At 39.4% G+C, this 15,002-nt stretch overlaps 3 protein-coding genes across 3 annotated transcripts; all 3 read left to right on the top strand.

Annotated features, from left to right (window-relative positions):
• The first annotated feature begins 859 nt into the window (after window positions 1–859).
• Window positions 860–8,416, top strand: LOC103970606 (novel plant SNARE 11). Its single transcript, XM_009384444.3, has 10 exons — window positions 860–1,400; window positions 2,045–2,137; window positions 2,645–2,738; window positions 2,840–2,877; window positions 4,914–5,002; window positions 5,997–6,076; window positions 6,873–6,929; window positions 7,042–7,134; window positions 7,226–7,300; window positions 8,020–8,416. Exons 1-10 carry the CDS (start codon window positions 1,327–1,329, stop codon window positions 8,092–8,094), a joined length of 768 nt encoding a protein of 255 aa, XP_009382719.1. The 5' UTR covers window positions 860–1,326; the 3' UTR covers window positions 8,095–8,416.
• Window positions 8,417–10,255: 1,839 nt separating this feature from the next.
• On the top strand, window positions 10,256–11,287 carry LOC103970926 (formin-like protein 15). Its single transcript, XM_009384840.3, has one exon. The coding sequence runs from the start codon at window positions 10,264–10,266 to the stop codon at window positions 11,020–11,022; it is 759 nt and encodes a 252-aa protein (XP_009383115.2). The 5' UTR covers window positions 10,256–10,263; the 3' UTR covers window positions 11,023–11,287.
• A 918-nt stretch (window positions 11,288–12,205) lies between these two features.
• LOC135652336 (cell division cycle 20.2, cofactor of APC complex-like) lies at window positions 12,206–14,615 on the top strand. The gene is made up of 8 exons (XM_065173180.1): window positions 12,206–12,277; window positions 12,355–12,474; window positions 12,543–12,725; window positions 13,249–13,515; window positions 13,654–13,756; window positions 13,829–14,145; window positions 14,226–14,375; window positions 14,472–14,615. The coding sequence occupies exons 1-8, from the start codon at window positions 12,206–12,208 to the stop codon at window positions 14,613–14,615; spliced, it is 1,356 nt and encodes a 451-aa protein (XP_065029252.1).
• The last annotated feature ends 387 nt before the right edge of the window (window positions 14,616–15,002 follow it).

Raw genomic sequence — 15,002 nt, 5'->3', positions numbered from 1 at the left:
TTTAGTATATATAAGAGATCTAGAGTGGGATCAATTATCAGATTTTAAACTTTAATCTCATGTTGGAAGCAGGTAAGGATATGAATTGACATGTAAATATCTGTCAGATGGATGTATTGCATTTACCTTAGAATAACAATTATGGATGAGTGATTTAGGTTCACCAAAGTCAATGAATTAGATATCTCATTGAAGTGGATCATGACAAATGGTATCAAATACGATCTAGAATCGAGCAAGTTGAGACTCTAGCAAGAGAAAAATTATCCATTGATGGTGATCAAAAGCATGTCATAATCTGAAATCCACTGGGCTGAGACTTGCATTATGCTAAATTTTAATCCTTATTGAGAGATTATAATATTCTAATTTTGCATCAGAAATTAAGAAGAGATTTGAATGAAAATATTGATGAGTCTCCTGTGAGTAAATTTGCATAAGCATTCTACGTTAATTAATAAATTTAATATTGTTAAAAACTTAAAATAATAGAGTGCAAAAGATTGATGGAAAGAGAGTAGAATGACTAAGGGGTGAGAGAGTATCATATACAATAGGAATTTTTTTATTTTATATTTATAATAAAAATATTTAAATATTCAAAAAAATGAGAGAGTATCGTATCAAGCGCACGACACTAACATGTCAACTACTTCTTTATTTTCATAAAAAGTTAAAAAAATATTTTCTTTTATACATATTCGTATTTGGTTGATATACATTTCTGAGCTTACAATTTATACTACAAATTGCAAATGATTAAAAGACAGGCGTCGATCGATAATTAACTCAAAGAAGAGGGGTTCATTTGTAAAAGTACACCTCGATATCATTAAGAGAATTAAAAGCTTGTAATGTTCTAAATCCCAGCTGTTGGAGCACGTCGCAACCGTTCCCACTTCGTGTTCCCAGCGACGGTGACTCGGGCGGCCACGAGCAGGAACCCTAGATCTGCCGCCCGCCCGCCCACCCCTTCGTCCCCGCCGACGGCCTGGGTCCTGATCGGGTCCCGCATTGCCGATCGACGGTGGCTTCTTCTTTGCCCGTATCGCGATCTCGGGAGCGATCGGAAGCCCCGGCGCTTGGATCTGGACGCCGTTGGTGCGTTTGAGCTTCAGCCGTGGCGCGGCGGGCGGGGGATCGTAATGCGTCCGGGGATCTGAAAGTTGGGTTGATCGCCGGTTTTGGAGTGTTTCGGTAGTCGTAGCAGCGATTGCTGGCATCTTTTCCTGGATTAAGGAGGCTCGTTGTTTGATTCTTGCGTCTTAAGGGTCGATCTGGGCTGGTGTTGGTGAATCCCATTGACACGGAGTTCCGGTTTGCGATATGGATTTGACTGATATTAGTGAGGAACTGGCTCATATCGAGGGGCAGATCAGCGATATCTTTCGGGCTTTATCGTAAGCATAAATGGCTTTCTTTACTGGAACTTGACAGTTCTGTTTGCTGATGGGTAGAATCTCTGATTTCCAGTTGTTTGAGGTTTATGTGACTTGGTGGGGGCAAAAGTTAGTGCGTGCTAAAATTTGTCCTCGATCTGGAATACCTACATGGCCACGATGATCTCATGACTTTCTTTTCTACTGCATTAAATAAAGAAAAAAAATGAAGTAGAAGAAATTTGAGATTATTTCGACATAAGTGTTGTGTTTGGAATTACTTTCTAATATATTGAAAATATCGATTGTAGATGTGGGTGATCTTATTAGTTGGAAAAGCAACAACAGATATTTGTTGCCTAAAAAAATTATGATTAAAGTTTCTATTTGAGAAAAAAATTGCAGAAGCCAATGGACATAAAATTTGATAACCTTGATTTTAAATATTGATTGTTAAAAAGCTACAGATATTGCCACAGTATAAATATATTTCCTTCTCTCTCTCCCTAAAGGAAAAGAAAACCTTTACAATTCTTACTATCTTTTGTAGTTCAGATGGTCCTCCTTGCCCGAATTGAAGATAAAGGATAATTTCTTTAGATGATTCAGTCATATTTGGGGAAACCATGTTGTGATGTCTAATTGCTTTCAAAAATGTTCAACAGAAATGGATTTCAGAAACTGGAGAAGATCAAGGACTCGAATAGACGGAGTAGGCAGTTAGAAGAACTGACAGGCAAGCTGAGGGAATGCAAGAGGTATATTCTGTGGATTCTAATTTCTTCGAGTGTTCATCTGCGATATTTTTCTTACTCTTTGTTCAGTGTCCTAATTAATGTCTCTTTCTGGTCACAAGCCCTCTGTGATAACTTATATTAGAGCAGAGTTTGGGACTGACCAATGCATGGAAAATCAACATATGCTAGCTGGTAATCTATGCATCAGGAATATGACAGGTGGTGTTTGCTCTGGAAGTCTATAATGCACTCAGGTGTTCTCTATGCAGCTAGAGTCTTTGGTGCATACCTAGAACCTGCATTCAATAATTGGCCAGACTTTTGCTGTGAACCTTTTCTTATTGTCCTTTATGAATATAATCTTAGATCTTATGTTCATAAATTTCATTTATTTGCACTTCTATTTTTTTGTTCAATAATCAGGGTGGCATTTTTAAGATGCTCAATTAGCAAGGTGTTACATTATAAGTTTTTGTCATTTTCTTGCCTGATAATCAATTGGAGTTTTGTGTCACGGTGTCTTACTAGGCTTATCAAAGAGTTTGAAAGAGTCATGAAGGAAGAGGAGATTAGAAATACTCATGATACAAACAAGAGGCTGAATGAGAAAAAACAATCAATGGTATCTTTTTTCGTCCTTAAATTCACAGTTTAAATTGGTGTATCAGATAATATTCTGTTACTAATGGACAGCTTACTAATTGGATAGCTTTGATTTTGCAGATTAAAGAACTGAATTCTTATGTTGCTCTGAAGAAGCAGTAAGTTGTTCTCTCTGTACTATTTACTTTATGACTTGTTTTTATTGTAGCTAAATGAAGCTTGTGTTCATGGTGCATGTTTAAAATCTTGCCTATATATCATATATCATACTGAAACAAAGTAATAGTAAGGATGCACAATGAGATAAAATTGTTTCCATCGGATTATATTATGTTGTGAGAACTTTGAGGAAAATATAACCATCCTGCTGTTGAGGGGCTTTTATCATCCTAAGGCGAACATGAATGGGCATTATAATTTATCAATAAAGCAAAGCATGTAACATTTTTTTTCTCTTTTTGGTGGAAATGTAGTCTTAGTTTTGAGTATTTGTGTTGCTTAAGAAGAAGAGTCACATAATATCCTTGACAGTAATGGTGGATAAATAACAAATAAGCTAGTACGCATAGATGGACAGAACAGTCCTAGGTTGACTCCAAATTTTAGTCTGGTTACCTTATGAACATCATTTTTGGGTCTAGTCAAGTTACCTTAGAGGTGGTCTTTTTTTAATCTTTTAGGCAACTGAAACAATTTTCAGTAAAGCTCCGATTATAAACATCTAAGAGGTTCAAGATAGTTGTTGAGAAGTCTTTATTTCAAAGAGTTCATATTAGGAGGTTATCCAAAGGGAAGTTTGAACTCGGTTTAAAACCTTTAGTTCTTACTATATTTTGAAATATTCAAATTAGATAGCAGATCTGGTTTGACAATTTTACATTGTTATTTGGCTGAACCTTTCAAATTTGCACATGAAATGTTTCTAAAATGTGTATGATATCTGGTTTGTCTCTCTCTTCTTCCTGTGCTCTTCTTTTATTATTCTTCTACATTTTATCTCATTTAGTCAATTTCTTGACTTTTTATTAAAAATATAAAAAGGTAAAAAATTAGCTAGCACTCTGATCTCGCCATGTAGATTCTAAGGAAAATTTAGTCCTCCTGAATGATAACTCCTGGCAGTAGTGGAAGAGTCAGCAGTTAATCAACTATTAAAGAGCCAACTATTTCGTGTCCATTAATTGTCAAACAAATGTCTGTAGTTGAACATGGGTAATTATTCAGTTTCCATCCTGGCCTTAAACCTAACCCTAAAAGCCAAAACTCTATATATATCTTATATCCTAAAAGTCCTAAGCCGACTAAGCCTCATAATCTAGAAACCTTAGACCCAAAATCTAATGCTTAAATTCTAGAAAATGCCTTACTCTAAATGTTACCATTGAAACTAAAACCCTAAAATTCCTTAACTGTAAATACATAGAGATCTTAATCTGTAAATTTCACATCCTATTAGTTTGTGGTTAGTATTACTTATAGATATTTGTTGGACATTAGCAAACAAACAGGATAATATTATTAATAAAAAAATTGGTGAAATATATTCTTCAAACATTCCAACAACATAGTTTCTCGCAAGTTCTAAATGTGGAAATCAGTTACTCCAACAAAATATAAAATGAAAGATGCCTTCTCATCTTGTGTCTATTATTACATTATATTGGCAGTGTAGACTCCTTTGGAGTAATGGACTCCTGTCGCAGTGTGGACTCTTGAATATCAGTAAATGAAAATCTCCATCTGACCATCATTAAGTGATTTCTGTTCTACTCCACCATGTCTGGTATGATGTTGTCACCTTTATAGATGTTAGGGATAGTATGCTGAATTTTGATATGAAACAGAATCTTTGTTTTTCCTCTGTTTTCTTAGTTAATGATGTTACTGTAGCATATTCCCCATTAAGTTAGAAATTTAGAATAATTTAAGGTTAGTTATATGCACTGTGCAGGAGATTGCACTATGCAGCTAATCATCTTGACTAATAGCTATTAGGTTAGTTATATTTCTAGCCTTTTCTTAATAGCAAACTTTCATCACTGTCATAATTTTTGGTTTAACTTCATAAACTCTTCCTGTTATTGTTCTTTTTTACAGCCAGCTACACATTTTTAGTTTTGCTACGATTACTGAAATTTCTTGACCAATTATTTGGCAGTATTTTATTTTTAATTTTTTTGTTTGTAATTTGCAGGCATGCAAGTGAAAATAAACGACTTGATCTCTTTGATGGTCCTGATGGTGGAGATGTGTTTGCTGAAGAAAATGTTCTATTGGCATCATGTGAGTACTCTTTGGATTACCTCATTGCATATATATCCATTAACTTGAAGTGCAACTTAGACATGCAGGAGAATATTCTTAGGTTGTGTTACCAAGCATTTCTTTACTTTGCATTTGTTGAAAATGCCTGAATGATTCTTACATTTTCTTGCACTTGATTCTAAGTGTTCTTTTAGTAACACTAGAAGTTTTGCCAAATCAAGAATTGTCATGTTGGTTGCCATGAGCTGAGCTCTGCCAAGAATTATGATACATGACTAGGGCCAATTGTTAGTATGTGTTGCCAGGTAGGTGATCAGCTATTGCAGTATTGCTGCCATGCCATGTTTCAGCCAGCAACTAGCATCATACATGTCGTTGACATGGTTGGGCTAGTTGCAGTCCTGAAAACACCCAAATACAAATTAAAAGCAATTCTGCTACAAATGACTCTTATAGAAACCACTTACCTCTCATCTATGACTTCTGACCTCTGTATAGCATCCCACGATTGAATCATGGTCCTGCTGTGTTGAGGAAGTCACCGTGGCAGCGGAGACTCTCAACCCTAAGTCATTTCAAAATACTTGATCCTCAATTCATCTTTTAAATTGTGTAGATGAATCAGACCAGTAATGCTCGGTTCAATTCCCTAATGGCCAGCTCAATGTCCTAATTGCTGGATTGGCTGAATAAACGGAAGAACAAATTGCTTTGTGTATTCTGCTGTGACTCCCCTCTTCCTCCTTTTTTCAGGTTTCAAGGACATGGACAGAATTCCTTGATTGTAATATCCAATAATTTTACATTTGAAATTATGATTAAACATCTGGACAACATCAATTAAGTCTACTCTATGGCAGTTATTAAAATAGAAGGCTTCCTAGGTAGTTATAATCGGTACCGGAGGCACCCCGTAGGTCTATGTGCTAGAAATCCTGTTTTGCATAATCACTCTTAAGTAAAATATTTTAACCTAAGATTGCTGATTTTTTTCTTGTGAAATGTCTTGCAGCTATGACCAATCAGCAGTTAATGGACAACGGAAACCGAATGATGGACGAAACAGACCAGGCTATTGAACGGTCAAAGAAGGTTGGTTTCCCTTCGTTCATCTGAACTAGATCACTCTAAAGATTGTCTTTGTTGTCCATTTCATTGGCTTGATGATTATGTGTTCGACCTTTTGTTTGTTTTTACTTGGTGGAGTCGTATAGATCTGCCCAGAGTCTTCCAAAATCCAAGTTATATATTTTTGTTCCATCTGCATATAAGTATTTTTCATCTGTAATCAATTATGTTGGTGCAAAGCTTCCACATTAAATGCCTTATTGCCATTACTGTGGTGATCGATTTCTACATAGAGAACCACTCCTTCATGTGTTGATTTTTCTATTCAAAGAAGGCATTAACCGCACTCTTGTTGGATTGGTTGGGTTGCATATGGTCTTCTTTGTTCTCATTCAGCTAATAATTTTGCAGGTGCCTACAGACAGCTCTTTGGTTTTTGGGGACTTTATATACTTTTTGTCATTTTGCAAGTGTAGACCATGCTGTACATTGACAAGTTTTTTATTGCATGTTTTGGGTTTTAGTTTTAAGTTATTTAGCATGATTTTTACTAATTGTTTCATAGACCTCCTTTGTGCTTGGAAGATTCTTTATGGGGTGAAGCTTTTTAAAAGATTTTTCTTGCTCTACATATGTCATTTGGGAAAAGTGGTGGTTGATGTTCAAAAGCTCCATCGTAGACTCCATGATTTTCTTGCTAATGAAAAGCTGTGGCCAGCAATGTGAAACCCGAAAACAAACTATTGCTTATTAATAATTTTTCTTGTCATAGATGTGCTACCTTAACATTATTTTTAATCATCATACTTTGAATATATAGGTTGTTGAAGAAACTGTCAATGTTGGAGCAGAGACAGCAGCTTCTCTGAAGGCACAGGTCTGTCATAATGAGTTCAGAATCCTCATTTTTTTACCACATTAGAACATCTTTTGGAGTCCATTTGAAAGCACATTGTTTCTGGTGTTATAATATTTCACAAACTTGGCAGACCGAGCAAATGAGTAGAATTGTGAATGAACTGGATTCGATCCATTTTTCAATTAAGAAAGCATCTCAACTGGTGAAGGAAATTGGCAGACAGGTCATTTTCTCAAGAAGCTATTGCATGGTTCTCTAGTTGTCAAGAAGTCTCCTTTTTGACTTGTACTCATTTTTCCTATTATGAATTTTAGGTTGCAACTGATCGATGTATAATGGGAATGCTTTTCCTGATCGTGATTGGAGTTATAACCATCATAATAGTGAAGGTGGGTTGTTTATTGGCTCTCTAGCATATCTGTAGATGTCTTTCTTCTATTACACGTCCACTTTGCCTTGACTGAAGATTCTACCAGAATTTGTTAGCAGAACATGGCTTTCAACATTCATGTTGGATCCATATCTAAACTAAATCATTATTTTCTTGGCTGATCCATAAATTTGAAGATGCAACAACAATTTCAAGAGATCGTTCTAAGAAATGAACATATCATGAATAATTTAATTCATCCACCTCGTGTTTTTTAACAGACCAAGGCAATCAGTAATTTTCTTCAACTACATTTCAAAGTGAAACATTTATCATTTCTTGAATTAAAATCAATTTCTTGCACCTAGATATTTTGTTTGCTTGCGTCGTTGAGTCTCCAGATTTCAGATATAATTTTTACGTGTTTTCAAGGGATGAAAATCAGTTGTATGTTGCTAGAAATGGAGTTTATTCTGTGTAGTTACAAGTACTATTTTTCGAAGGGAATAAACATCTTAATTTGCTCTTCCATTGTCATATTGCATACTAGCATAGGATTTTAGCTTTACACAGTCATTGATACTCAACTCTGTGAAGGTGCAAGAGTTGTGGATTTGTTGCAATGTTCAGTTGATTTTCTCAAAGATCTCACAATGAACAGTTGATGTAAAATCTTATTCAGTGTTCGTTTGATTCTTCTCTTATCAATTTTTAAGAAGTTTATCACTGAATTTTCAGCTTGTGCATCCAAATAATAAAGACATTCGGGATATTCCTGGACTTGCTCCTCCAGCCAACCGGAAGCTTCTTTGATGTCTGTGTGGCAGTTGTGAGTTAGCACTTCGACACTCAATTTCTCCTGTTAGTGTTCCATTATCTACTTGGTGCAATCGTTAGGTGCATTCCTCTATCTTATTTGTTGGATTTGCTATAACCATTTCCAATTCTCTCTATTGTTTCATAATGGTGTAATTTAGTAATACAACATTTAGTTGACAGAACAGCATGTATAATTGTCTAAAAGGTGTATACTTATCCTTTCAAAATCTCAAATAGTTTTTTCTGTAATTGTCAAAGGTGACAAATTGCGATTCATGGTTTATCATCACAATCTCAACAAGAATTGTTTGGCTAATTACCATTTCTGCTGTCTTATATTTATGCTAATCATTCATCAGGCTACCTATTTTATCCCGAGTTAAAGCTTACTAACGTTCATCTTGCCTTCTGTTAGTTTATTTGGTGATTCTGACACCCTATTATTAAAACTATTAGCATGCATTTTTTTCTTCTGGTGTTACAGCTTAACCAACAGATGCATAAATTTATTGCAACATAATCGAGGTTATGATCTTGGTTGTTGATGCTAGATCTGATATAATTGCTGAATTGCATCATGCAATAGGTTTACAGTTTTCAAGAATAGCTTGCATGTCTGCTCCGGTGAATAATTTCTCCCGGTATTACAGCTCAATGAACAGATGTGTAATTCTTTGGCACAGTATGATGAGGGTTATATGATCTTGGGTTTTTATGCCATATACGATTAAAATTGCTGAATTGGAACGTGCAATAGGTTTACAATTATCAAGAACAGCTTTCATGCCTTTCTCCCAGTGTTAAAGCTGAAGTGTGTCACAACACGATCAGGTTTATGTTCCCGGCTGCTGATGCCTCAAGTGTGTCACCCACTAAACAGTAATAAAAGAGTAGCTTTCATGTGCATGCTTTGGTAACTAATTACTGTGGATGATTGCCAGCAAGTTGAAGAATTAAGTTTTAGTCTCAGGATATGCCTACTTCATTACAACCGTTCTCAGAACTCTTATTTGCCATCAGTCTTTTCCTTTGTTTTGTCTTTCTACCAGATGGGTTGAAATCGGATTGACCACTAAAATCCACATGAAGATGGCAATGAAGCCGAAGAGTTACTGTCATAGCTTCAGGCAGGTATTATTTTTTTATGGTTTAAAAAAAATAAAATTCACAAGAATTTGTTATTTTTATTTTATTTGACTAAAGTCAAGAAACTTAAGCGGCTTATAATAAACAACCAAAATTAAATATAATTTGTGTCTAAAAGGGGGTTTGTATGTACCAGAGTTAACAGAGATGCAACTACCTGCCACTGGATTGTTGATATTAGCACTTATTTTGATCCAAATTATTCTAAAAAGTTGATTTTCTTTTTCTATTTAGCTTTATCTTGATGAACAGAAAATATGAAAAAAAGAAATGGATAACTTTATCTTAGAAACGCTTTGGACGCTGGTCTCCTTGCGACAGCAATGATTATTTGGATAGCATTTCCATAATCGAAATCCAAAGGAGAAATATCGTACGAAAGTCATGTAATGGATAGTCATGCAAAGAAGAATCAGATTCTTTTTTATTAAAAGGGATTTAATAAATAAAATATATATATATAAAATAGTATTTATTTTTTACAAAATAAAAATATTTTTTCATTGCATTAAACGGTGTACATGACACTCTTACATGACTCAAACATAAATTTTATTATTTTAAATAATAATACACTAATTAACCTGAATATCCTAATAAAAATAATATTTATTATTACATCTTAACATCTATTTAGAGAACAAAACCAACTCACTGGTGGCCGTGGTTGGCGGACTTTTTTTTTTAATTAAAAAAGTATAAAATATAGATTATCTAAAATATCCTATCATATGATTTTATGTTTTTAGTATCATGATGAACTTCTGAAATTTCATCAGTAAAAAATGGAATATATTTAGGTTTTGCAATAATATCCAGGGATAAATATGAAAATTACCAACTTGAGAGGAATATATATATATATATATATATATATATATATATATATATATATATATATATATATATATATATATATATATATATGTGCAGAGGTGGAACACATTACAGTAAACAGTATATGACCATTGTCTCAGCTTCTTCAGCAAAAGAGGAGCGGAAGTCTCAATACACCAAATGCCTTCTCTCGACTCCTCTCCTCCTCCGCTTCCCTTCCAAATCCCAACTCCCGCTGACTACGGCGGCCTCTCGTCGTCGTCGTCCTCTTCGTTCAACCCCAGCCTCATCATTATCGCTGCCATCCTCGCCGCTGTCTGCCTCGCTTCTGCAACCATCCACCTCCTCCTCCGCTTTCTCTCCCGCGCTTCCTCCTCCTCACCGCAGCTCATCCACCACAACCCGTCCACGCCATCGACGAGGTCATCGTCGTCCGACGGGCACCGGTTGGCCCGGGTGGAGGCCCTCCCCATCCTCCACTTCGACGCCGTCCGCACCTCCTCCCCGCCGGACTGCGCCGTCTGCCTCTCCCGCTTCCGCCCCGGCGATCAGCTCCGCCTCCTCCCCGCCTGCCGCCACGCCTTCCACTCCCCCTGCATTGACGCCTGGCTCCTCTCCCCCGCCGCCTCCTGCCCCCTCTGCCGCTCCCCCGTCCACCTCCCCCCACCGCCGCCGCCGCCGCCGCCCCCGCCCCCGCCTCCTCCGGCGCTCCCAGTGACGGCCACCGCCGAGGAGCCGTCCCCGGCCGGCGGAGGCGGGCGGGGGTGGTTGAAGGAGTACGTCGACCGGCTAGCTTCCTCCGCCTCCTCGTCCTTCTCCTCGCTCCGCTTCTCCGACAGGTGGAACCGCCCAGCCAGCTGGGACTTGGAAAACCCCGACGACGGCGCCACCGCCACGTCGGCCCAACGGACAACACCATGTGGCAGCGCCGTAAATTAACCCCGTTGGGCAAATCCCGAAATCCGACGCTACTTCGTCGCCGAAGGTTGTTGCGGATAAATTCATGTGAAAGAAAGGTCACGAGATCGGACACAATTACCAGATCTGCCACTCAGCTGTTGTGGTCAGAGCAGCGGCGGAGTCGATGCGGGTAGGTCGAACTATCTCTGCTGCTGCTGCGCGTCTTCAGATTGCCAAGTGAAGTGTCGTCTGCTTTGTCCAGTTGCGTTCTGCTCTTCCCACCCACTGAGAGGTTATAATATTAGATTCACATCAAATTAGCATCGGGGTTACGTAGCACATTAGAATATCCAACAACGTTATCCAGATCCGCAACTGAGTTCGGACCCGTCAATTACTTACCCTTCTATCGGAATCCATCTGACTTGGCACACGTCAATGTTCTTCTCCCCGAGACATGGCCGACGCATCAGCTTTCTTCTACTTTGCGTTGGATACGAAGCAAATCCAATCCAAATAGGTGACCTAACGACTGCAACACCATCGGCAGCTACCTAACCTTTTCGAGGAAGCAGAGTGGAATGGTCCATCCATTGTAGGACGCTTGTCAGTGGCGTCCTCTATTTAGAGCCCATCACTTCACATTTCTTATGGTCGGTCAGCATTAAAATCTACGCTCGTCAAGATACGTGGGAAACAATATGATATGATTCTTCTTGAAGATTGGTGCGTAGCTCAGAATTCTGGGTTCCAATCCATTACCATTTGCATCAGCCCCAACCAAACCTATAAAGCATTTAGAATGATCCTTTCACATTGCCAACCCATATACAACATTATATATATAATTAATATGTGAGAATATTATACATTATATATCATGATACGAGTGACATTGTTATTATTTCCGATTTATCATAATTTATAATTATGTGGATTTTATTATGAGTGACACTGCTTAGGTTGGGAATCTGCCTTCCACAGTACCCTAGTGAGAAACGTTTTCAGAAGAAACGTTTCTCCTACTACTTGAATCGTTTCGCGGAAACGGCGGGAACCAAGACGAGCCCTCTCTACTCCATATAACAAGAAGCAACGCCTTCACGTAATGGCCGCTCCAATACGACCGTTGGAAGCAACCCCTTCCCTTCCCGGCCCTCCCCCCACCCCTAAACCCTAAGCTGGTTCCTTCCGAGACCTCTCCTTCCTCTATCCTTGGAAGATGTCGTCGCCCTTGATGAGACTTCGAGATCGGGAGTGGCATTCCCCGGCCTCCCAGAGATTCGTCGATCAGGTGATGCCGGATCTTCTTCTTGCTCTCCGCTCCTTCTTTGAACCCTTGGTTCTGAAAGGTCGGTTCTTGGTCCGAAGGGGGATCGGTTCATACCCACCAGGAGCCTGATGAACCTGGACTTCGCTCGGTCCTCGCTGATGCGGCACCCACGGCGAGACGGCGCCACGGTCGATCGCCCCGACATCTTGACTCCCAAGGTCGCCGTTCTCTGTTTTCTTTGATCTTGTTGTTCTTTCTTCTTGACGCCCGGTTCTGATGGAGTCAGGAAGAGTATAGGAGGCGCGTCGAGGAGAGTTGGACGCTGGATTCCCAAGGGAAGCCGCTCAAGATGTTGGTTTTCAGAGGAAGCCCAAGAAAATCCCATCCCAGTGTTCTGATGGTGGATGAGATATTGAAAGAGCAGCGGGAACCGCCGAGATCCATTAGGCGCATTCGGCATCTTCCCCAGGTAATTCCTGTAACACCAAAAGAATCTTTCACATCTATACTTCTGCCCATTCAGCCTAATTAGCATATTCACAGTTTGATCGTGTTCTCGAATCATTGAAGTTGTTCGAAAGAGCAACATTTTGATCAAAATGGGAATTTTTAGTGATTATGAAGCACTTCACCGTATTGTGGTTTGGATGATTCGAAGATGCATTATGAATCATGAAAGATACCCTAATGCTCTGTTTGCTGTAGTTAGGTTATGTTCTTCATGTAGCTTAGTTTGTTCTCAGAAACAGTGTTTATTTCTGCAATTGGATCAAATTCATGTAGCCTAATCTGTTTCTCGACGAGATTGATTGTGTTTTTAGAATCACTAAAGTTTCATCATGCTAATGAGACGAAACTACATGGACTCACGGACCACTTCAGAAAGCTTCTTGTTTCTTGATGTCTACTGCGAAGATAACAGTTCTCCTTTCATGTAATTGTCATTTATGGAGAAAAGATGCTGAGTTACTTGTTCTTGATGGATGAATTAGTCAGCCGACCGGATTCTAGATGGGCCAGAGCTCATTGATGATTACTATCTCAACCTCATGGACTGGGGGAAGAGCAACATCTTGGCAGTCGCCTTGGGGCGTTCACTGTGCCTCTGGAATGCTGCCAACTCCATGGTGCAGTTGCTGCTAACCACGGATGTGGATGATCACCCCACCAGTGTTGCATGGTCTGTGGACGGGAAGATGGTGGCCGTAGGATTTGCGAGCTCCAAAGTTGAGATCTGGGATGCTATAGCTCTGCAACAGGTTTGTCCAATGCTTCCTCTGTAGCTTCGACAATGTGCAATTCTTCCTCTTCTTTCATGGATTAGTAGCAGAGAGTTGAGATCAGGATCAGAGAAATTTCTTGAGACAGCGCCTGACTTGCGTGATCATTTGCTTCAGGTCAGGATCCTGGAAGGGCACTTGGCTAGAGTTGGTAGCCTTTCTTGGACGTGGAACATGTTGTCGTCGGGCAGTCGTGATGCATCCATCAGCAACCATGATGGTATTGTGCTTCTTTTGCTTCTTCAATCTTCTGTCCAAAAGACGAAGGGGAGTAATGCAATAATCTACGCAGTGAGATCTTTCCGCCATGTCTCTTCCAAGCTCAAAGCACACACCGGAGATGTTTGTGGCCTGAAGTGGTCATGCGGTGGGGATCTGCTGGCGAGCGGTGGCAATGACAACCTCGTCCATGTGTGGGAATCCTCGAAGATGGGATCGTCAAGGTACCTCCACCGGTTCACCGACCACCGCGCAGCCGTTAGAGCCCTCGCGTGGTGCCCGTTCCAGCCGAAAACGCTGGCTTCTGGTGGTGGAACCGCCGACCAATGCGTCAAGATTTGGAACGCCCAAACCGGGAAGTGTACCAACAGCATCAACACTTCTGCGCAGGCAAGACGCTCAAGAACTCAACCGCTTGGCATTACGTGGTAGCGGTCTAAATCTCCACGGCATGTCATTTCGTCGAGCAGGTGTGCGCGCTGGAGTGGAACAGGCATCAGAAGGAGATCTTGAGTGCCCATGGCTACAACCAGAATCGTCTGAGCTTATGGGCGTACCCTTCCTTGGCAAAGATCACAGACTTCACAGGGCATACCGACAGAATCTTGCAACTTTCCCAGGTAAGAAAGCTCCACAGAAACACAGTGGCATTTCTCTTGACGTAGGCGAGCGACGTCACTGCGAGTTCTTAATCCCTGTGTTCCTTGGTTGTGAAGAGTCCAGATGGATCGACAGTGGTGTCAGCTGCAGCAGACGAAACGATTCGTTTCTGGAAAGTGTTCGAGCCACCCCCATGTTCTTCTCCTTCGATGGATGATGAGGATCGCCTGTTCTCGCTGAGAAGAACGCACATAAGATGAAGGAAATCTCTTCCTAAGGGTACATAAGTATGTTATTCGAGGGGTTGCAATACAAATAGATGCACAAGAAACGGAGGAAACATATAACCAATGTAAGTAGTTCTTTCTGTTCCCTTTTTCGTTGCAAATCATACTTCTTTTTCCAATATGTTTCGATACTTCAAAGCGTATAGTTTGAAGTATACACGACTTCAAAAAAAAAACGAAAAAACTATACACGACTTCCAGTAAGATGCCAAAAAATATACAGCTTCCAGTTGAAGTTTTTTTATTATAAAATTATTTGGACGAATTTTAAAAAAAAATTACTTTACAAAATTTCTTATACAACACTCTTATTTTCAAAAATTATAAAACAATATTTTTTTAATGATAATTTTAATCTCA

The sequence above is a fragment of the Musa acuminata genome, chromosome BXJ3-11 (genome assembly GCF_036884655.1).
Source record: "Musa acuminata AAA Group cultivar baxijiao chromosome BXJ3-11, Cavendish_Baxijiao_AAA, whole genome shotgun sequence".
In the NCBI taxonomy this organism is placed as follows: domain Eukaryota; kingdom Viridiplantae; phylum Streptophyta; class Magnoliopsida; order Zingiberales; family Musaceae; genus Musa; species Musa acuminata.
This window is presented reverse-complemented; position numbering and strand designations above follow the sequence as displayed.